This window comes from Lonchura striata, chromosome 32 (genome assembly GCF_050655825.1).
Source record: "Lonchura striata isolate lonStrDom1 chromosome 32, ASM5065582v1, whole genome shotgun sequence".
NCBI lineage: Eukaryota > Metazoa > Chordata > Aves > Passeriformes > Estrildidae > Lonchura > Lonchura striata.
The window spans coordinates 4,082,215-4,105,962 of NC_140734.1; the positions used below are offsets into that span (position 1 = coordinate 4,082,215).

The 23,748-nt window shown below is 51.5% G+C and overlaps 1 protein-coding gene across 1 annotated transcript; it reads right to left on the reverse strand.

The window, feature by feature from the left end:
- Positions 1-9,713: 9,713 nt before the first annotated feature.
- Positions 9,714-23,362, reverse strand: LOC146764624 (serine/threonine-protein kinase pim-1-like). The gene is made up of 7 exons (XM_085564068.1): positions 23,224-23,362; positions 23,038-23,053; positions 11,938-12,295; positions 11,504-11,554; positions 10,933-11,299; positions 10,078-10,257; positions 9,714-9,820 (listed from the first exon to the last, which is right to left on the reverse strand). Exons 1-7 carry the CDS (start codon positions 23,360-23,362, stop codon positions 9,714-9,716), a joined length of 1,218 nt encoding a protein of 405 aa, XP_085420194.1.
- Between the last annotated feature and the right edge of the window lie 386 nt (positions 23,363-23,748).

Sequence of the window (23,748 nt, forward strand, 5' to 3'; positions counted from 1 at the left end):
TTATGATTAAACAGTAATTATATTTAGTTACTAAACAATCATCACATCTAACAAGTATATCATTTATCATGTACTAGCTACACAGGTGCAGTTCTAGCAAGGTACAAGGCCTACATGTACCTAGGTTTTTTTTTTTTTCCAGGGCTTACTAAGCTTAATTTTCCTTTTAACCCTAAATCCCCAGGATTTAAAAACCCTTTTACTATGAAAACCATCATCAGCACATGGGGATGGCACAATTCCAGTAGCACAAACAGTGCCTTGAGGCCACTTCACTCTGTTATAAATGCCTAATGCAATGGTTGGCTCTTGCAATTCAGAGATTAATATTATATGTATGTTAAGGAAAGTTTATTGACTTATAGTTGCATTGTTGTGATTTGTTGTTTAGATGTCCTCTGTTCTCCCCATAGTCCATCTTCCCCAGCCCGTACAGTTGCCAAGAGAGGGCCTCAGTAGTCCAGGCATGAGGAAGGAGGGTGCGTACCTGTGGCTTTGCAGAAAACATTTGAGAAAAGGGCGAGCTTGTTACTAGGAAGTGCAGCATGACAACACCTCACCTCCCATCAAGTGGCAAGAAAGAAACCTCCACGGATGAATGGCAAAGAAGAGTCGACTGACAGACCTTGGCAGGAGCCAGGGTTGCCTGAGGAAACCCCCAGGGGTACAAAAATCGGAGCAGCCAATTTATAGATGAGCTCATGGCTGCCGGGGTTGCCAACTCCCAGCATTGCACCGTCCTTTTTCCTTATTCAGACCTTTGTTGTATTTTGTTAAAGTTTTTAGTAAACCTTTAAAATCCTTAAAAGTGAACGTCGCTTCTCACAACTCAGAGAGTATCATCCTCTGGGAAACCACCTAAATTCTTTCCTGCAATGTGCTGAGGGCTGCATGGAGAGAAATATCCAGGGCAGGGAGGCTCCAGGGGAAATGCTCAGGACAGCCATGGACTGCACAGAGGGACATTAGAGTGGTGGGTCTGCAGGGAGAAGTCACAGCTGCCTCCCTTCTGAACCACCCTGAGGACCTGGACAGGGCTGTGCCATGCCCTGGGCACTGACCTGGAACTGAGGGATGTGGCAGAGGCCTTTGGTGTCAGGGATGTTGAGAAGGCTGGGCAGTGTCACGGTGAGACCTCTCTCAAAGCCCCTGGAAAGGCCAGAGCCATCCCAGAGGGTCCTGGGCACTTGGGAAGGGCAGACATAGAACCAGTCTGCAAACAGGGCAGGGAGGGGATGGGGACAGTCACAGACTGGTCAGGCTCAGCAGGGAAGGGGATGTGGCAAATCCTCCTGCAGCCATTCCACGCACTGGCAGCACAAGGCAGGGACTGCAGAACCCACGTGGGAAGGAAAAGAAGGGGATGTTGTTTGCCCAGACCTTAGCAGGGTCTGTGACATGGTCTGCTGGGTCTCCTCAAAGCCAGATTGGAGAGAGATGGGCTGAAGGAATGGAACATGGGGTGAGTGGGAATTTGGCTGAACAATGAGGGTCAAATGCTGTCCATGGAACAGAGTCCTCCTGGCAGCCACACCCTGGTGACATCCCGCAGTGACCAGCCCTTGACTACAATGGAATATTCATATATTCCCTGTGCCATGGGACAAAATGCACTTCCAAGTTCTTTGTGGATGATGCCAAATTGCTGGAAACCCTTGCGCAGCTGCATCTGGTTAATGCTGCCTGCTAGAGAAAAGCTGAGCAGAACAACACTGGCGGGTTAAATGTGTGCGGCCATCAGGGGCCCAGCGAGCCTCTTTCTCCCTCTCTCTCTGTGATCTCCCAAACTTAAGGCAAAGGAGACACCCATGTTTTGTAGATGCTCGTGGCTGAAAGAAATTAAAAAGCTCAGAGAGTCCACAAAGGCCTATAAAGTTTTATTAATTCATTATGCATTTGGCATAGAAACTGGGATGTCAGTCCCTGAGCTATAAAAGGGCATGTCAGTATGTTTTGTATAAAGGCACAAGAGGAAAGGTGAAAGGGAAGAGAGACACAGACAGGAGAGACACAGAGATGTGAATCAGAGGGGCAGAGAGAAAGGAAATTAGAGAGAGAGGAGATCCCCAGTCCTGGTTCCAGCATTGATCCAGCCAATGGGATGTCCTGGGTGCTGGGGCACAAATGTGCCTGGGCTTGGTGGGAGGACCTCTTCACTGATCACTTTTCCCTGCCCTGGCAATAAGTGTCTCACTTTCGGTGCAAATGACTTATCACATGCAGTTTGTTCTGCTGAACCTTTCTGGAAATGGCTCAGAGGCTTTGGGGGTCTTTGGTGGTCTTGATCCCCCCACAGTCCATGCCCACTTCTCATTCCTGCACTTGGGCCATGTCCTGCATATGCCCAGGAGCCAGAGCAAGGATGTTTGTCCTGGAAAAGTTCTGCCTTTATCTGCATGGCCCCTTCTGCAGCCACAGCCTGTTCTTCCTCACAGTGTGTTATTGCCAAGAAGTCTTGGCTGTCCTTACCAATCCTTGGTTGGTCCCACAGCCATCCAGTTTTTGATGTTTGGGATACGCAAACCAGGTCCTGATCTTATGGGCTTCTACACCCTCCTCAGCAAGGGCTTCAAAAGGCAAAGGCCACAGGTGGAAGCAAAGAAACAACAAATGAAATCAATCCCCTATTGCTGATTCCCATCAGCAGAAAATGTCCAGCCACCTCCTGGCAGGACAGGATCAAGAACGTGTACTTTGTGTTTTGTGTGAGAAATGTCTTAGTAGAAAACATCCACAGCCCTCCCTGCCAGCCCTATCCCCTTCCTTTCCCTCAGTTTATTGCTGACTGTGACATTGCACGGAATGGGAGATCCCTTGGGTCAGTCCAGCCCAGCTGTCCCCTCCCTGTGCCCTCGGGAACACTTGCCCACCCCCACCCATGGTCTGGGGGGACTGCAGACATGGCCTGGGCATGGCAGGGGCAGGGCAGGGCTGGATGGGGCAGGGCAGGGCCCGGGGGCAGCGAGATGGGAGTGTGCAGCCTGCAGGGACACAGCAGAGCTGTGGGACAGCGCAGGACAAGCTGTGCTGGACATGGCCAAGGGCCCTGGCAAGGCTGGCAGTGGCCAGGAGAAGCCAAGCCTTGGTGCCCTGGGGCCCAGCAGCGTCTTGCCACCAAGGGCTGTGAGGAGGAGACACCTTGTCCTGAGGCACTGGGGCCTCCTGGCACAGCCCCAGCCAGGCTGGGCACTGCCATCCCTTGTCCTGCCCTCAGCACCCCTCCATGTGCCAGTGCTCCCGGCAGAGCCCTGAGCAAGCGGGCAGGGACAGGATCTGCCTTCCCTGGGCTGGGGCTCAGGCCTTGGCCTTTCTGCTGCCTCCAGCCAGCCCAGGCTCTGCTCAGCAGCTGAGCTGCCCACACAGAGCCTTTGCCTCCCTGCACTCCTGGCCTGGGCAGCCTTGGGCAGCAATGGCCCTGGGCCCTCCTTCATGCTCCCAGGGACTGCAGCTTCTTCCAAGGACTTGGGCTTTGCCTTGGAGTCCTGAGAGCTTTGTCCAACCATGGCCTCCAATTATCTGCTGGAATTGGTCCCTGGAGATTCTTTGTCAGTAACAACACTCAATGGGGATCATTAATGCTTCAAGGCGCTGCAGTTCTTTTAAGGTACTTCCCTTTTTCCTTCCCACACTGAGTCTCTGAGAGGTTTGTGCCATCCTGGCCTCCAATTCTCTCCTCCAACGAGTCCATGAGGGGTCTGTGTTGTGGATGGACCTCAGGGGACCCATTCATGCTTTGAGACACTTTGGGTTTTCCCTCGGACTTTGACTCCTGGTTAGGTTGGCGCAATCTCCTCTCAGGCCCTGAGCTTCCAGGGCTCAGCTCTAAATGCACCACGGGACTCACTGGGATCAAGCACGTCCTGACAAACCATGGCTCTGCCCTGATTTCCCTCTGCTCTAGTGCAGTCCATTAGGAAGTTTTCCTACAATACTGATGGAAAACTATTTGCAAGAGCTTCCAATGAATCCACATTCCTCTTTGAAGAGTATATTTTATGATTGTTCTATTTAGAGCAGAGGTGGCTGCAGCATTCAGCGACTGATATTGGCCCAGGGACTCTCCTGAGGATGTCTGGCCTAGTCAGAGAAGCTGTGCCTTGAGGTCTGAGGCAGTGTGGACAACCTTGCTCCACATAGCCCAAGCCCGTCCTGTCTCTGCTCAGTCACCTGGGACCTGCTGTGCTTGAAGAAATGGCTGCGCTCAGGCAAAGAGGGGTTTTCTTATTTTATTTTTTGAAGCAATCTAAAACTCCTAAGCTTCCCTATTTAAAACAGACACACTCCTCAAGTGTGTGCCAAGTCCTAGGCACCTCAAGGAGGTTCCCCCTCCGCAAGGCAGAGCCCTGCAAGGAATGCTGTAGACACACAGGAAGTTCTGCAATGAACACAAATCCAGAGTTGGCTCAGGGCAGAATGAGAGCAACTCCTGAAGGACAGACCAGCTTTGCACTCCTTGCAGCTCAAAGCTCCCAGTGGGTCCTTGGGAGGTGTGTGAGTGACTCAGGAGTGAGGGAAGGGAGAGGCAGAGAGCCCTGGAAGTGCTTCTGTGCAGACAGGCTGTGGGGAAGGGCACCGCACACCTGCCCTGGGCCGGCTGTGAGGGTGGATCATCATCCCAACCTGCACTGGCCATTGCAAGGGACTGCTGCCATGGACACTGCACCGACCCCACTGCGCCAGCCCATTGCTCAGGGCTGCTGTCACTGCCCAGAGCCAGAGGGGAGCCCTTGCTGTGGGTTTGTGCCGTGGCCGCCTGCCCTGTGCCGCGCGGGCCGGTCAGGCGCCGCGGAACCAGCAGCAAACACCAGGGCCAGGGCCAAGGCCGGGTCAGGCAGACAGAAAGGGGCAGTGCTGGGCACTGTTTGCATGGCAGCCCTCACTGGGACACCACACCTGGGTCACCTGGCCTGGCAGGTGCCATGGAAACCCCTGGCAGGGACTGATGGCACAGACCCTGGCACTGAGACGCTGCTGGGCCGGGTGCTGAGCACAGGGCTGGGCACACAGAGATGCTTTTGTTCTTGCTGAGCTCCCACTGAGCCAAAGCCTGGCCTGCCCCTCCTCTGGCCACGCTGGAGAGGGGCTGGGGCTGCGGGAGAGCTTGGGAGGGGACACAGCCAGGACAGGTGGCCCCCACTGACCCCGGGGATACCCCAGACCATAGGGCATCACGCTCAGGGTATAAAGTGGGGGGAACAAGGAGGAAGGGGGGACATTTGGAGTGATGGCTTTTCTCTTCCCACGTAACACTTAGGCTGGAGGGGGCCCTGTTTCACCAGTGGGCAGGGTCAGCACCAAAGACACAGACACCAAGTGAAGGAATTGTGTCATTTATATCATGCACAGCTGCAAAGAATTACAAAAGGATAAGCTCAGCAAAGCACATCATCATTAGCAAAGCATTACAAAAAAGCTCAGCAATGCATCCAGTCATTGTTACCAGAGATTGCCTGGAGTGATTAAGGAAAGATCCATCACCAGTTAGCCTCAGGCTTTACCATCATCCACAGCCACACATCAGCTGGGGGAAGCCAAGGACTGGAGAGCCACTCCCAGACACTGGGAATTCCTGCAGGTGCCTCCACGTCTGCAGCCAATGAAGCTCCAACCCCAAAGCTGGGAGAGGACCCAGCTTTTACACTGTTTAACAAACAAGCTGGCATCACTGCTAGTGTGAGAACATCTGCTTTCATTCTCCTGACTGCTTTCTCCCAAAGCCTGGCCAGGGCTGAAGGAGGAACCAAGGGAGTTGACTTTGATCCTTCACCCCCAAACAAGGCCACATGGGGCCTTGTCTGTTTCTAAATACAGAAAGATAAATCCATGTTTTATCAAGGAACACATACATTGATCATGTTGTTAATCATGCTTCTTAAATGAGTGGATACAAATACAACATTTGCTTGGAAGGTTCATCTAAAGGTGAGCTTTGCCTCAGAGCCTGTTCAGGCCTTGGTACTTTGACTGGTCCTGAGACCTACAATCAACTACAACCTTTGTAACAATTCTTTCAGTAACACAGCTTACATTTAAGTATTAAGCAAAAAGGCATCTCCTCTTGTTCTACAATTAAGTGCAGTTTATTACTCAGAGCTATTCACATTCCTTTTAAAACATGCCTAAATTGTTGCTCTTCTCTCTTATTTACCAAATGCCTCTCTTTTCTTGACACTATCTTTTAAGAAAGGTCTCAATACTCCACTTCCCAGCACAAAGTGTCCCAGCAACTCACCAAGTGCACACACTGCAATGATGACAGGCCCTGCCACGAATGCATTTCACAGCAGCCTCCAATTTGGCAGCCATGAAGCCAATCCCACCCAGAAGAATTTTCTTCTTTCTGCCACTCTTCTACTGCTCTTTCTGCCAAGGTGATTCCTGGCTGTTGGCCTTCAAACCCATCACGGCTAGCAGTGCAACATCCTCATCCCCTGATAGCCCAGGTTCCTCCTTGGCCAGCAAGTAGATAATCCGAGGCCGTGTAGTTCTCTGGAGTCCCCATTTGTGTTTGTTGGAGCTCATAGGATGTGCTATTGGACATTTTAACAGCATCATTTGCTACCTATTCTAATAATCCATTCAGCTCCTTCATGTCAACTCCACAGGACAGGGCAGCACACATGGGGCGCAGGGCGAACCAGAATCTTTTGCTTTCTGAAACCCAAGACACTCTTTGAGTGGAAAATGTTCTCTGGGCCCTAAGTCTTCCGTGTGCTTGTTGCTGAAGGAGCCTAAATGGTGGCCCTGCAGCTGGGAGTGGTGTGACACTGACACTGACCAGCTGCAGCACCCCAAGTTCTACTGACATTGGCAGTGATGCTAAAGCACAGAAATCTTCTGACACTGTAGCCTCTAGAACTATAACAGGGTTGGGTTTCTCCTGACGGGAAATCTGAGTGAATCCTGTCTCACTGATCATTGTATTCCTGTGTCCCACAGCAGAGTTTTCTGTAACTGTCCCTTCATTGACTCCGTTACGAGGCAGAGCCCATTGACAGAGTTCTGGCCACCCCACAGGGTGAGCCCTCCAAGGGAACCCCATTCCTCCCAGCTTCAGCTGAGAACAACATACCCAGCAATTAGTGACACTGAGTGCTTTGGCTACCTTGGTCTTTACATTTTCAAAACATTTTTGATGACTGATCCCTTGGTGAAACTCTGTAGTGTTTTGGCAAACAAAGGTTCTGGCTGACTATCAAGGTACAAATTACAGACATCTGTAGTACTTTAGTGACACAATTCTTCATTCTTTTTGCTCAATCTCATTCAAGTTAGGAACAATAATTCTGTTGTCCATGGAGCTGGCACCTTTTTAATTCCAGAATAATGCCCACAAGGTTCTTTAGTGTTCAGCTTTACCATGTTATCTGTGGGTAACAAGGCTTGGTGGGGCCCTTTCCCCTTTGGCTGGAAGAGGGCCAGGACCTCTATTTAGGGAAAAAAAAAGGAAAAAGAAAAAAAAAACAATTAGATGAATTGTAAAAGATAAAAATAAAATCCAAGTGTTAGTGAAACATCTTCTGTAACTTTGCATTAAGAGGTAAATGATCTTTTTAAAAAGAGAACTCAGTTATTTACATTGTAAATGTGCTGATGGCATGGATCCATCTTACTGACCTCAGCAGCCTTTTTTAAAGTTTTTGGGGGTTGTTTCCAACATTGTTATTTTAAATTGTGGTCAAAGCAATAGGAAATTGATTGGGGCCCTTCCAAATCCAGACAGGACTGGGAATCTAAACTCTGTCAAACCCCAAATCCTTTAGAAGATGACCTTCCTTCTCACTCTGTGAATGAGCTGCACATTCCCTCTGAAATTTTGAGGGGTTTCTTATGGATGAAAAATCCCACTTACGGGCTTTTGCTCTGGTTTGGAAGTGGGAAGGGCAACTCTCCATTCATCAGCTCCAGACTGCATTGCCTCAGGAACACGGCTCACTTGCCAGCTTTGGCCACTCATGGCACTTCTAGAGGAGGAAGAAAGTGCAACTGCACAATTCCAGCCAAAAAGAAATGAAGAATGAATAGTGGAGATCCAGGCATTCCTGCAGAGATTCAGGGGTTCAGCTGGGACTGTGGAGAGTCTGGGTCCTTGCCAACTGGATGTGTGTCCCCAGCTGCAATCTCCTGGCCTGCAGGGGAGTCTCACTCACCTGCCAAAGGAGAAAGCTCAGGCACTGTGCTCAAACGGGCTCGTCTGATGCAAAGCTGTCAGAGCAATGTGAGGGCAGAGCCAGCCCAGCTGTGCCCAGGGCAGAGCCCAGCAGAGCCCTGGCAGAGCCCAGAGCAGCCTCAGCACCCGCAGAGCCCGGCTGCAAGGAGAGAAACCAGAAACCACCCGTCAGCTGAAGGCTCCTGTCCCCTTGTCCCAGCTGCCCACAGAGCCCAGGCCATGCTGGCTGTGCCCAGAGCCATGCCCAGAGCTGCCCATCACTGCTGCCTTTGGGAGCAGAGCAGGAGGGCAGGACATTCCCAGCCTGCAGCCAGCCACAGCACATCCAGCCCTCAGCAGCTGCCCAGAGCAGGAGACTCCTTGTGCTTGTTGCCATCTCCCAAAAGCTCTGATCCCACCATGCCAAGCAGGCCGGGACTCACCTCACGCCATCCTCCGCTGGGAGAAAAGCTGGTCCCAAATGATGTCCTCAGCCTTCTCCAAGGGCACGGCCCATCCACGCTGCAGCTGCTCCCAATCGCTTCCCAATCCTGACTGGACCATACAGAGAACGCTTCTTCGAGAAAAACAAACAACAAACTGTTGAAAAGTGATTAGAGACAAGGGGAAGCAATAAAAAAACTCTTATCTCTGTCAGGGATCTGAGGAAGGCCCAACCCCCTCATGCTAGGGAAAATCCCACCCATGGGGGAGAGAAGCCCACACTTTCTCTCTTCCCTCCTGCACTGCCTCCCAAAATAACAGTGATCCCAAAGCAAACAAGGGATGTGGAGCAGCCCAAGCCATTCCTTGCCTGCAAAGCACAGCAGCCCCTGCACAGGTTCTGGAGTCCCACCTCTGCTCCCACCATGGGGGTTTGTTTGTGTCGGGCTGGCTGCCCCAGCCCCAGCCTCAGCCCAGGCCATGCTGGGTGGTGGGGGCTGTTAGCAGGGCCAGGAGCCAACTCCCATTTTGTATCCACCCCAACCCATGCCCCCAGCCCTGCCAAAAAGCAGCTGGGCAGCCGACTGAAGTTGCATCTGCCCAGCACAGGGGGAACCTTTTGTTCCCAGCCAGTCTGAGCAATGTACAAATCTGGGAGCATTTCCCCAGCTGTGGACTCATCTGCAAATTCACTGTGGAGCCTGGCTTTGGAGAAGGTGCCAAAAGTTCATCATCTTCAGCTGCCAGTAGCCAAGTTGAGGAAGAGGTTATCATCCTTGATGTTGTCCTTGCTGTCTCCAGCAGCCCCACCTGGTACAGCTTCTCCAGGGGCTCCTTCTCCTTCCCTGGGGGTCAGACCAGGCTGTCAGGGTTCTGCCCAGGGCCCCAGCTGTCAGGCAACTGGGACAAGCAAAACCACCTTGGATGGCAGCCACCAGTGCTGGGTAGAGCAGCTCAGCTCCAGCACAAGGGCTGCATACTCCCACCAAACAACCCCAGTGCATTGATATAGGCAAGGAAAAAAGTCTGGGTTTCCTTGCTTCTGATTGCCAGGGCATGTGTGGAGCTGTAACTTACCAGGGCCCTGCAGCAAAGTGTGCATGAGGCTCTCTCCCTTCATCTATGACAGGTGACTATCCTGTATCCAAGGTTCACAGAACAGGTCTTCTAAGGAAGGTCTGTCCAAGAAGTGCATGGATAAGCACCACCTGATAAGTTCTTGGCACTCTGGGCAGAGAAACCAGAAACCACCAGTCAGCTAGAGAAGGCTCCTGTCTGCTTTGCCCCACTCTTCCCATGCCCAGGCCATGCTGCTTTTGTGCTCCCAGCTGGGCCTAAACTTTCCTATCAATTCCCTGTTGTGGAGGAGAGCAGGAGAGCAGGACATGTGCCACCTCCTCAGCGGCTGCCAGAGCGAGATGCTCACGAGCCCGCTGCTGTCTCCCAGCACTGGTATTCCCCCGTGGCCAGAGATGAGGATCCACCTGGAGAGAGCCGCTGTGGCAGCGAGAGCTGATGGTCCCAGCTGATCTTCCGGCCCCTCCTGAAAGGGTGCTGCCCGCAGACCATCTGGTGCAGCAGGATGCCCAGGGACCAGATCGTTGCTGCCTCGCCATGGTACCAGCCCAAGCGGGTCCATTCCGGGGGGCTGTATGACAGTGTTCCTGTGGAATACAAATGGAGGTCATCAGGGGGATGCTGCTGCTTCCAGAGCTTGGCCCCAGCATCCCTGGGCATGCAGGGGCTGCCCCAGTGGCACATGGGATGACTGCTGCACTCTCGCCAGCACCTGGGATTGTGTACAAACTCAGGGCTGGACAAGAAGCCACTGGTGTTGGAAGAGGGCAGCAGAAGCCCCAGCAAGGCCTGACCATGACATATAAAGAAAAAACCCACTCAGGGCTGGGGGAAAAAAACAGGTCCTTATCTTCCCTACCTGCAGTGCCCCAAAGATATTATGAAGGCAATATTTTATGTTTTCATAAAATATTATGAAAACAAGGTGAGTGGAGCAGTCCAAGCCCTTCCTCTTGCCTGCACACCAAACTGGCTGGTGCACTGGTCCTGGCCCCCTCCTCTGCTACCCCCACCCATGGGTGCTTTTGTCAGGCTGGCAGCTGCTGCTCCAACCCCAGCCCCAGGCAGAGTGCTGGGCAAAGGCCGCCAGCAGGGCTGGAAGATGCCTCCCCACCCAGCCCCGCTCAAAAGCAACTCAGGTAAAGACTCAGTACCCTGACTGGCAGCAAAAGGGAGAATCCTCGCTGCCACACCCAGCTTGGCCTGTGAGATGTTGGGCCATGAGATGGTGGGACCAGGAGCACACCCCTGCCCGGGCTCACCTGCAAAGTCAGTGTAGGCTGTGTCCTGCAGGTAGGTGCCACAGCCAAAGTCGATCAATTTTGCCTGGCCAGTGGCCAGGTCAACCAGGATGTTCTCTGGTTTTATATCACGGTGCAGGACCCCGCGGCTGGTGCAGTGCCGCACGGCCTCCAGCACCTGGCGGAACAGCTCCCGTGCCACCTCTTCAGACAGGAACCTCCGTGCCCGAATGAAATGCAGGAGGTCCTGAGACCGCTCCGGCCGCTCCAGCACCATCACGATGCTGTTGGGGAGCTCAAACCACTCCAGCAGCTGGACCACACCAGGGAAGCCGGTGGACACCTTGTCCAGCAGGACGATCTCCAGGGGTGCGCTGGTGCCGTCGGGCTGCGGGAGGACCACGGTGCCACCAGTGGGACTGATGTCGTGCCAGGGCAGGGGAACCCCTCAGCCTGCCCGGGATGCTCTGCGCCCTGCGCTGGCCCCACGCCCGCTCCCCATCGAGGCGTCCTGGTGGCTTCCCCCATGCCGGGCCTCGCCTCATCCCCGCCCGGCACGGCCCGGCTGTTCCCGCTGGCCCCGCTCACTCACCAGCTCGCCCCAGCGCCGGACGCGGTTCCGTGGCACCCTTTTGATGGCCACCTGCAAGCCAAAGGCAGCAGCGGGCTGAGCTCGCCGCCCGCCCTGCCGAGCCCCATCCTCCTGCTTCCCTCTCCTCCTCCTCCGCCTCCTCCTTCTCTTCCTCCTCCATCATCCTTCTCCTCCTCTCCCTCCTTCCTTCTCCTTCTTCTCTCCCTCCTTCCTTCTCCTCCTGCTCTGCCTCCTCTTTCCTCCTCCTCCTTCACTTCCTCCTCCATCCTCCTCCTCCTCCTCTCCCTCCTTCCCACTCCTCCTCCTCCTCTCCCTTCTTCCCACTTCTCCTCCTCTCCCTCCTTCCTCCTGCTCCTTCTCTTCCTTCTCCTCCTTCTCCTTCCTCCTCCTCCTCCTCCTCCTCCTCCATGCCCGCCGCCGGCCCCGCCGCTCACCGGGGCGCCGTCCCAGAGCCGCGTGGCTGCGAACACTCTGCCGAAGCCGCCGCGCCCCAGCAGCGAACCCACTCGGTACCGCTCCTGCAGGGCCTCCTGCGCCTTCCCTGCGGGCGGGACGCGGCTGTCAGCGCTCGGCCCGGGGCCAGCAGCGGCCCCCGAGCGCCCCCCGAGCGCCTCGGGCCGGCCATCCCCAGGCCTTCGGTCTCGGCAACGGGACACGGGAGGCTCGGGGCCGGCGGCCGCGCTGCCGAGCGGCGGAGCTCGGGCCGGGGAAGCCGCAGCGGGGGCGGCGGGAGCGGCCGTGCCGCGTGTGTCCTCCGCGGGGCCCGGGAGGCGCCGGCGGCGGGGCCGGACCCTGCGGCGGGGCCGGGGCCGGGCTCGGGCCAGGCGGAGCCAAAGGGCGGCGATGCCGGCCCAGCCCCAGGCACTGATGCCCGCCCGGCAGCGCCACCGCCAGCACGGCCAGAGCCGGGCGGAGGCGAGACCGCGGCGGGGCGGGCGGGGCCGGGGACGGGGCAGCCCCGCCCGGGGCCGGGGGCGGGCCGGGGGCATGGCCCGGCCCGGCATGGGGAGAAGGAGGCGGGGAGAGGAGAGGGACACCGGCTAAGGACACCGAGGGGAAGGTGTCCGACAGCGGGAGAGGGAGAAGAGAAAGAGAAAGAAGAGAAAAACTGCTTTTGCTGCCGCTGCTGCCGCCGCTGCTGCCGCCGCCGCCGCTGCTGCCTCTGCAACTGAAGCACCGAGGCCGTTTGTCCGCGTGTCCGTTCCCCGCTCGCCCCACGAGCCCCACGGCCGAGCCCCGCGCGCCCCGGGGACAGCCCCTTCGTCTGTCCAGACACGGGAACTTTGCAGTGTGGAGCCCAGATCCAGAGTCCTGACTCCTGCACACTGGCAGAGGAATCCCCTCTGCTGTGTCGCTGCCGTGCATTGTCCTTGCTGAGGCTCAAACACCCTTGGGGCACATTCCCTTGCTGTAGGATTCCTACCTGACCCAAGCACTGCACTTATGTCTCCAGCGTTGCTTTCCAGTAAAAACAGGGGAAGGAAAACTGCGTGTAGCTCATGGTATTTTAGAGTGTTTATAACTTGCTAAATGACCCATCTTAGAGGTGAGATCCATTTGGAATTCATGGCATGGAGAAGTCGTGCAACATGGAAAAGGGGAGCATAGAAAGAAAGAGGAAAACATCTTAGATACTTTCTTTCATTTTCATTGCACTTCTGCAAAGCTGCTCCACTTCTCCAGGAATCTTCTCCTGTCTGCTCTTGACAAGAACCTCTCATGGAGAACAAGGTCGAGCTTCTGTCCCAAGATTTGCCACCTGCTGCAGCTTCTCTTGGCTTTCCACACTGCCCTGTGTATGCAGCACAACTTTTGCAGCAAAGCAGGCCAAATGTTTAGAGAACTTTACATGTCCTTTCTTTTCCTGGGGGGCTGGGGAGTTGTGCCACTGGTGAAGTGGCACAATTGTGACTGTTTGTCCTGGTTTAGGGCAAATTTTGTGAGGAAACCTCCAAAAGGAGTCCGTCTACAAATCAAGTTCAAGCAGCCCCTCTCCCTACTATTTCAGGAGAAGACTTCCCTGGAGAAAATGGAAAAAATCAGTTTATTTAACAAGTAAAGTGTTCACAAGCATGAATAATATGAAATAAACCCCCTCAGAGTTCTGAAGAGATGGCAATTCAGAAAGTCCTTTTTGTGGGTTGTAGTTGGCTCACTCGGTCTCTTCTCAGTCCCTCTGGCACTGGAATGCAGGGTCCCAGACCTCGGTGGGCCACAGGTCTGAGCTGCCAGTGTTTTTCTGGGTTTTCAGTCCAGAGCAGGTTTAAACAGTTCTAAGAAAAAGGAAAGTCTGTGATGGTTATTAAATTGTTCAAATGTTCAACTCCTGTTTGTTGGCAAGAAACCTTTCTGTGCCTCTGAGTGTCACCATCCCTGAGCCCAAAGGACACAAACCTGATGAGTTGTGGTTCCCACTGCAGGGGCACTTGGGACCTTGGCTCTGCACAGGAGAGGTCTTCATCCACTTTCTCTCTTTTCCTCCCTCTGGGCATGGAGGAAGCTCCTGACTTCAGCCTGTGACTCCTGTGTGGAAAGAGAAAATCTGGGCAGAATCGGGGCAGGGTGGGTTTGGGGGGACCTTGGGATCTGTGCTGGACACAGAAAGTGTTTTACATTGCTCTGAGACTGGCTACTGTACAAAGTGGATTTAATAGTCAGCAGACGAATGACTTCTGCACTTGATGGAGCTGTGCCTTCCCTTGGCTTTGTTGGCTGACAAGAAATGAACATCCCTCTGTGTCTTCAGGCAGCTCTTACTCCAAGGAAAGCAGGTGGGGGTTGGAGCCAAGGAGCTGAAACCTGCAGGTGCAGCCTGGGCTGGAGGGAGCTCAGATTTGCACAAGGCTGCTCTGAGTGCCAGGCTTGGATGGGGGAAATGGTGGAGTGGGGGTAGGGACAGAGTCTGATGGATTGTCAGCCATCAAGGGTCTTGATTTTCATATCTATTCCAACTGCATGAGGAGGTACTTGGATTCAGTGTCAAGTGGAGATTGCACATATTCATTTATGTGGAGTAAAAAAATGAAACAGGACCTAACAATTCTTTTCTGTGTCTTTGTAAAAATAAAGCATTCACTTTGAATACACTACTATAGCCTGCCTAATTAATCACAAAAGATTTGAAAACTTAAATCAAAATATTCCCAGAGGCTTGACTTGTTCAATTATTCTGAATATTAATGAGCTGTGGGGCACTATTTCTCCAGTGAATCTAACTCAGAGTACACAAATTATTGTAATTCCTTTTAAATGTCTCCTTGAGAGAGTTGCTTGGGGGATGAGGGTCAGGGCTTGTGTGTCCTGCTTGGCACAGCCCAGGCAGGGCTTTCACAGCCCCATCCCACACTCCATTTCCCAGCTGGAGCCGCTGGTGCCTCTGAGTTCTGCTGCGCCAGCCCCAGGGAGGACTTGGGGTCATTTGGTCACTCAGGAGCTGGGCTGGGAGCTCCAGAGGTGGCTGTGGAGCATTGCCTGTGCTGTGCCAGGGACTGGCAGACACTGCTGGGCTGGGATAGAGGCTCTGGGGGGATTGGGGTTCCAGGTCCAGGCAAGGCTGGACCTGCCTCTTCCTCCCTCATACACAAAATGTTTCCAGCCAACAATCTCCTCCAGTCTTTCACACCAGGCAATGTTGGAGGTGAAATCCCAATTCTGGACATAGGCACCTGGATAAGAATAGTTCTGTTCCATAGGAAGGAAAGTACAGAGCCCCAGTGTTTGGAAAGCAGATGAGAGCCTCACAAAGCCAAGGTCAGCCAGACTTGTCAGGAATAGCAGATTGTCTGCAGGCAGCCTCTGGATATAGGGAATTTTGGAGACAGAATCCCAATTTTGGCCATGGGCACCTGGAGAAGCAGGACAGTGTTGCAATGCGGGCAGCCTCTCTTGCCGCGATACCCCGAGCAGTGGAGTGCTGGGCGGTGAGAGGGAAGAGAACGGGCGGCTGCTCCCCCTGTGAAGCTCTGCAGTCCCACTTGGCGTGGGGAGGCAACACAGGACTTGGGGGCGAACAGGATGGTTTCATTCAGTGAGCCCCAAGACCCTCTGGGGAGGGCGAGCAAAGGTTTTATACCAGAACTCAAGAGGCGGGGTATAGGAACAGCAACCACTGAGGGTACGCCTGGGGAAGAGTCTAAGGAGGGACTAACAGAGCACAAACCTATCAGGGGAAACAGGGGAGAGGAGTAACACAAAGTAACCAAAAGGGTGTTGAGCCTCACTAAATAGACAGGGAATGCTCTGGAAGCAGGGGAGGAGGCTATGAGGAGTGACAGGGAATGTTCTGGGGAAAGGGGCAGGGAAAGGGAGGATTGACAACTTGGAGAGGAGGGGGGTAGGGAAGAGCTTGGGAAGATTGACAACTGGGGAAGGGAGGAGATTAGGGGTTGGGGGTTGAACATACACAGAACAAATATCAAACTAAAAAAGACCACACCACAACAGGACAATTCTTTCCCATAGGAAGGAAAGCATGGAGCCTTCCCCAGTGTTTTGGGGACAGATGGGAGGTGACCCTCATGAAACCACTGCCAACCAGACTTGTCCTGGCAATATTCCTATTGGAACAATCCCTGGATAAAAGGACATTTGGACGTAAAATCCCAATTCTGGCCATGGGCACTTGGAGGAGAAGGACAGTTCTTTTCCATTGGAAGGAAAGCAGGGAGCCCCAGTGTTTTCTGTCCCAGTGAGCCCCAGTAGCAGAGGAGAAGAGACCTTTAACATGCCAAGGTCAGCTGGACCAGTCAGGCAGTCCACGGAGGCCAAACCAGCCAGACCTGTTCTGTGTTCCTTTGGTTGCATGGGGTCCCACAGTGTTACAATAGCCCCTGGGTTCCATGAGACCTCCTAGTTTCACAATGGTTCCAACGATTCCATGAGGTCATGGAGTGTCCCAATGGTCTCCATGGTTCCCCAGGCCCCACAATGACACGTGAGTCCTCTGATCCATGAGGCCCACAATGTCACAATGGACCTTTGGACCATGGGGGTTTGCAGTGTCACAGTGGTCTCCTTTGGCTCCACAGTGTCACAATGGACCACTGATGACATGAGGCCCCCACAGTGTCACAATGGTCCTCTTGGTTCTGTGGGGACCCCAGGGTCACAATGGTCTCACTGGTTCCATGAGGCCTCAGAGTGTCACAATGCTTTGCTGATTCCATTGGGTATCATAGTATCCCAATGGTCTCCATGATCCAATGTGTCCCCCAAGTGTCACAATGGTGTCCATTGTTCCATGGTGCCCCACATTTCACAATGGTGCCTAGGTCTCACAGGCCCCACAGTGTCACAATGCTTCTTTGGTTCCATGGTTCCTGTGCTGGTGCATTTCCCCCTCCCCTTTTCAGGCCACCCTGCCAGCTGAGAAATGCTCACTGGGCCTCGGCCTTGGCCAACAGCCCCTGGGCTCAGCTCCTCTAGAGCTCATCACAAACACTGTCTGCTCCAGGCACTGCTGCTGCCCAGCCAGCTCCTGGTTACTTTAGGAGCAGCCCTGGGAACTGTTTGTGTCCCCTCAGTGGCACAACATCCCTGTTCTCACCCTGCCAAAGAAAGCTGCTGATGCCAAGTGCGGCCAGGATGAAACATGGCTGGGACTGCAGCCCCTCTCTTGGGGCCCTACAAACAGCGCTCCAAAAGGAGCCCTTGGAGCTCTCCTGGGCCAGCGACTCCCTCTGAGTGGGGCCTCTCCGAGCCGGGAACTCTCCCGTTTGCTGCACTCGGGGATCCCAAACAACGAGGGAGCCTGGGCCGATCCCCCCACTCCTCCAGGCTCAACCCTTCCCTGCTGGGGAGATGTCAAAGCATCCTCAGGGAGCATTTCCCTGCCCTCAGGGGAATTTCTCACAGGTGCCTTGCACTGACTCTCTGTGTCTCTGTGCACACAGGAGTGCCTGTGCTGGGGAATGTGGCAGAAATGCTGCTCCCTGAGGGCTCTGAGTGCCCTGGATAGCTGAGCCTGTCAGGCCTGTAAGTGAGGTCAAGTGATGCAGCCTAAGCTAAGTTAAATGCTGCTAAGAGTTGTTCTATTGCTATAAGTTATAAGCTGAGCTAAATAGTATTAAATGATATTCCTCTGTTAAATTGAAAAGTCATAGGTTATAAGTTAGGTTAAATACTGTTAAACTCTGTTCTTTTGCTAGATTTTGAAGTTGAAGGCAGAAGTTAAGGTTAAGGTATAATTTAAGTCCTGTTAATTTTGACCTCTGTTCAGCTTTTGGGCCATATTCCTTTTATCCTTGCCCTCACTGTCCTATGTGTCCCTATGCCACATAAAGGGACAGTTCTCTGATCATTTTTGGATTTTGTTTGGATTTGTGGTTGATTTGTTTCCTAGGGGTGCCTGAAGTGTTCAGTCAGGAGCAGAGTGACTCTTGCCAAGGAACTCTGTGGTGCTGTCGCTTAATATTAAATCTGGTTTTTGCTGCTCCCTTGCCGGGGACTTTTCAGCGCTCTCAAGCCCTCGTTGGTAACAGGGTGAAGGAGCCCTGGCCCAGGCTCTGGCCCTGGGGGACACAGGGACACTGCCAGGGGGTCCCTGTCCCCCCGTCCCACCTTCCACAGCCCCAGCCCTCGTCCCTGTGTCAGGCTCTGGGGTCGATCTCGTGGAACATCCTCTGGGGGAGGCTGCAGCGACGGGGGCGGGGGGACCCGGGGGGACAGGGGACCCCCCTGTGCATGAGCAGTGTTGGACTTCTCTGGGGGAAACTGGAGCAGAGTGACCGTTGTTAGAGGGAATGCCGCGGGAGACAAGACTCATGCTATCATGATCATCAAGTCTCAGTTTATTGTGACAGATTACACAGTTTATATATGTTCGTTAATTAGCTCATACATATTGCAAAAGCCAAGCTCATGATTGGTTACTATGTGACTTGTACTATTATCTTAAAAGTATTTTTATGATCGATACATGCCTGTCCAGCTGGCCTTGCAGTTAGAACAGCTTAGTACCTCTTTGTTCTTCTCTATCTACTTCTACATACCAAGCAGTTTCAATATCCTGCTTTCTGCACACCATCTACTCTTCAGGGCCATGCGAACTTTGCAGCAGTCACGTAGCCCTCCCTATTTGGATTAATTTTACAGTATCATGTCCCTTGTCGTTCAACCATTCCTCTGTCAGGCTCTCTTCATCTCCCCCGTTTTCCTTTTGGACAAGAAGGTGTGCATTCAACATTTTCTGCAAAAGCTGCTGCATCAAGCCTTGTAAGCAAGTAAACACACAGGGCAAAACAAGCAAAAGTACCACAATTATGCTTAGAACTATTATGCCATATTTGATGATGTCCCTCAACCATGGTCCGATCCCCAATCCTTTCAGCCAGCCTTCCAAGCCCAATCCGTCCTTCACCTTCAACTGTTGAGTTAGCTCGGTCAATTTTCGTATTTGCTTATGGATAGATGTAGAGTGATCAGATAAGTCCATGCAGCACATTCCTTCAAATTCTTCACAACTATGACCTTGGGCTAGAAGAAGTAAATTAGTGGCAGCTGTTCTGTTTTGCAGAACTGCATGACAGATACTACCTATATTTGTGGCAAGCTCACTTAACATTTTAGATGAAATATTAATTTATTTTTCTGTCTAGTAGGCTCGGATTTTTAATTGTGTGAGAGCTTGCACTGAAGCAACTCGTGGGGTGAAAAAGGAGGTTAGTATTACAGAAGTGCACCCCACTTCATATTTCTCATGGTTTTGATTGTTCTGTTTAACATGAAAGGAACAAACTTAATTCTAAATACAAACTATATTTATGATAAACTTAATGTTATGCTTTTGATTATCTAATTGATTGTCCCTCTTTTTCTTTTGCCATTGAAAAGCAATGGCAAAATGAACAGAAAAATCACAGGCATTACTAAAACTCATTAAAACTTAGTAAAAAAAGTCTATAACATAATTAAAAACACACTTATGAAAAAACTTAAAAGCCTACAATCTTCTGTGGGTGAAACACAAATCTTTGTACAATCCACTTTTGCTGTGCATCCTCTGATTTACTTGTGGAGAGATTAGTGTTCTCTTGAAATTGATAAGTTTAACATTCTTCACTGAAATCTATCCAGATTCTGCACCTGCTAAAACACAAACAAACTCAACACTCCCCACAGGGACTGGAGGGTCCTCTCTCAATTCTGTTTCTTAAAATTTGCATGAAGAAATGGAAATATCAACATCTTTATAATAAACATGAAAAAACATCAAGAACAAAACAATGCATATAGTAAAGAAACTAACAACAAATAAAAATCAATCAGATAATACACAATTAATATTACATATAAAATCATAGTTACTATATCAAATTGTCATCCCAGAGTCTGAAGCAGCTGATAAACCTTAAAACAACAGAGATTTGGATAAAACATGTCCGGATCATGTCTCTCCAAAACTCCCTTTGTGGCTCAGCTGCCCTACATGGTCAAATTGTCAAGCCAAAAGGACTTGAATACTTTTTGATGCAGAAAACACCTGGGTCAATCACACCATCCACGTAGAGCCAGAGCTTGGCCAGAGCTCAAACTCTAATTGGAGGATATGTTTTAACACATTATAAAACAAAAGTCTTAGAAATAACAGTTATAAGTAAAAAACCTTATTATTAAAAATTTATCAAACTATTAAATAATTGAACCTGTTTAAAATCTCTTTCAAGACAAAAATTCTCTAAATATAACAAACTCTTTCTTCAGAAATCTGAAAATTTGAAGTCTGAAATCTTGAACTAAAATTTGGATAATGAATTTTTAAAGGAAGATGAATTGCAGCTGCATAAAAGATTGGATAAAGAAAACACATGAGTAGTTAAAAAATCAAAAACACAGGATCCTGAAAAAACATCTTGTAATCAATCACCTAAAGAGACAATAAAACATATGAAAACTGACTGTAAATACTATAACAACACCTTAATACCTTAATAATAATTCTTATCACAAAAATCAGACAACTCACATTTTATGATCAACCTATTAACAAGAAATGTTTAAAATAGTTTAAGACAATCCTTTTAAAGCACTCATATAACATTAGTAACAATCACTACTTATCATTACTTACAAAAACTTAACAATCACTATTTATTGTATTATCTATAAAACTTAAAAATCACTATTACTTATATTATTATCTATAAAAACCCAAAGACAGAGATTACAAACTCAATACTAAAATTCCATCAGATGACATTTTCTCAACTCTTTGTTTTCAGAGACATTTTTGGTAATTAAATCATTACTAACATTTCTATCTTTATACAGTGATTTTCATCCATATCATATTTGAAATAACATTGATTGACATAATGTTCATCCTTCTTGGTATCTTGGAAAACACTCGGTCCTGCTGTACTTTTTCATTACGTCTCTGACTCTTGTAAGAAATTGGGAAGACGCTGCTGTAATTTTTGCTGTAGTGTTGCGATCCCGCCATCGGCGGCGCTGCTGCTCTCGGCGTTGTCGCTGCCATGGCAACCAGGACTGTGCCGCCATCTCCGCCGCCATTGCTGGGCGCTGCGGGGAGATGAGGGGCGGCGCCGCCTCGGTCCCGTCCTTGTTGTGTCACCTTGTGGATGGGAGAAGAGACACCCCCGCCACGGCCGCGCCCCGCCTGCTCCGACTCAGTGAAATCACACAGCCCCTGCGATGTCACACAGCCAACTGTGATGTCACACAGCCCCTGTGATGTCACACAGCCCCTGTGATGTCACACAGCCCCTGTGATGTCACACAGCCCACTCTGAGATGTAACAGGCCACCTGGGATTTCATACAGCTGCTCTGTGATGTCACAGCCTACTCTTTGAGGTCCCAGTCTGCTCTGTGATGTCACAAAATCTGCCCTGTGGCGTCACAGCCCAGCCTGTGATGTCACAGTCTCCCTTTAATGTCACAGCCTGCGCTGTGATTTCACAGTCAGCTCTGTGATGGCACAACCCACTCTCTATTGTCTCAGCCTTCTCTGTGACATCACACAGCTGCTCTGTGATGTCACAGAGCCCTTATCTATGATGGCAGAGTCTTCTATGTAGCCTCACAGCCCATTCTGTGATGACACACAGCCAGCCTGAAATGTCATAGACAGCTTTGTGACATCAGAACCTCTTCTGTGATGTCCAACCTCCTCTGTGATGTCACAGCCTTCTCTGTGATGTCACAGACTGCTCTGTGATGTCAGAACTCACTTATCATGTCACACAGCACCTCTGTGGCCTCACAGACCCATCCTGTGATGTCACAACACCTTCAGTGATGTAACACAGCCACCCTATAATGTCACAGCACACTCTATGACCTCACAGCTTGCTCTGTGATGTCATACAGGCATCCTGTGATGTCACAGCCTGCTCTGTGATGTCACATAATCACAGAAACACAGAATTACTGAGTTGGAAGAGACCTTTAAGGTCGTCAAGTCCAACCCATGCCCTAACACCATCTCAGCTAAACCATGGCACTGAGTGCCACATACAGTCTTTTTTTAAACATATCCAAGGATGCTGACTCCATCACCTCCCTGGACAGACAATTCCAGTACTTTATCACCCTTTCCATAAAAAACATTTTTCCTAATATCCAATCTAAATTTCCCTTGGAGCAGCATACGACTGTGTCCTCTGGTTCTGTCAGCTGCTGTGAGGAGAAAGAGACCAACCCCCACCTGACTGCAACCACCTTTCAGGGAGTGTAGAGTGATAAGGTCACCTCTGAGCCTCCTCTTCTCCGGGCTAAACAACCCCAGCTCCCTCACTTGTTCCTCACAGGACTTGTGTTCCAAGCACATCACCAGCCTTGCTGCCCTTCTCTGGACATGCTCCAGGTCCTCCATGACCTTCCCAAACTGGGTGGCCCAGAACTGGGCACAGCACTTGAGGTGCTGCCCAACCAGGGCAAGTACAGGGGAAGAATCACTGCCCTGCTCCTGCTGGCCACACCATTCCTGATCCAGGCCAGGAGCCATTGGCCTTCTGGGCCACCAGGGCACACTGCTGGCTCATGTTCAACCGGGCTTTAGACCAGTGCCCTCAGGTCCCTTTCTGCCTGGGCACTGACCAGCCACACCATCCCCAGCCTGTAATGTTGCAGTGGATGTTTGTGGTCAAGATGCAGGGATGGGAACTTGGATTTACTAAGCTTCATCTTATTGGACTCTGCCCATCCCTCCAACCCTTCCAGATCTCCCTGCAGAGCCCTCCTACCTTCCAACAGATGGACACACGCTCCCAGCTTAGTGTCATCTGCAGATTTACTAATGAAAGGCTCAATCCCCTCATCCATGTGGTCAATAAAAACATTGAACAGAGCTGGCCCAGTACAGAGCCCTGAGGGACACCACTGGTGACTGTCCCCAGCTGGATGCAGCACCGCTCACCACCACTCTCTGGGTCAGCCATGCAGCCAGTTCTGAGCCCAGCACAGAGTGCTCCTGTCCCAGCCGTGGGCTGCAGCTTTTCCAGGAGTGTGCTGTGGGAGACAGTGCCAAAGGCCTTGCTGGAGTCCAAATAGACACATCCACAGCCTGTCCCGCACCCACCAGGAGGGTCACCTGGTCATGAAAGGAGACCAGGTTGGTCAAACACGACCTACCCCTCCTAAACCCCTGCTGGCTGGGTCTGACACCCTGGCCATCCTGTAAGTGCCGTGTGGTGACACTCAGTGTTAACTGCTCCATGACCTTACTGGGTACTGAGGTCAGGCTGACTGGCCTGTAATTACCAGGATCCTCTTTCCCACCCTTGCTGTGAATGGGCATCACATTGGGCAGCTTCCAGTCATCTGGAACCTCCCCAGTGAGCCAGGACTGCTGGAAAATGATGGAGAGCAGCTTGGCAAGCTCATCTGACAGCTCCCTCATCGCCCTGGGGTGGATCCCATCTGGTCCCATGGATTTATGAACATCCAAGCAGCTCAGCAGTTCTCTGACTGCCTCCCCCTGGATAACAGTGGCCCACTCTGCTCCCTGACACCATCTACCAGCCCAGGAGGACAGTTGTCCTGAAGGAAAATCGTCTTCTCACTAAAGACTGAGGCAAAGATGGCGTTAAGCACCTCTTCCTTCTCTCCATCTGCAGTTATTAAATTCCCTTCCACATCTAATAAACAACAAAGGCTGACCTTACCCTTCCTTTTACCATTAATATATTTGTAAAAACATTTTTTATTAGCCTTTACTGAAGTTGCCATTTTAAGTTCAAAGTGAGCTTTGGCCTCCCTAATTTCTTTCCTACATGCCCTAGCAGA

Excerpts from the sequence above, each read along its gene's own strand:
- LOC146764624 (XM_085564068.1), bottom strand. The coding sequence starts at position 23,362 with ATGAGGGAGCTGTCAGATGAGCTTGCCAAGCTGCTCTCCATCATTTTC. Across the intron at positions 11,300-11,503 it reads TCCGGCGCTGGGGCGAGCTG|CCCGACGGCACCAGCGCACC; the intron begins GTGAGTGAGCGG and ends GTCCTCCCGCAG. Across the intron at positions 9,821-10,077 it reads GCCACAGCGGCTCTCTCCAG|AGTGCCAAGAACTTATCAGG; the intron begins GTGGATCCTCAT and ends TTCTCTGCCCAG.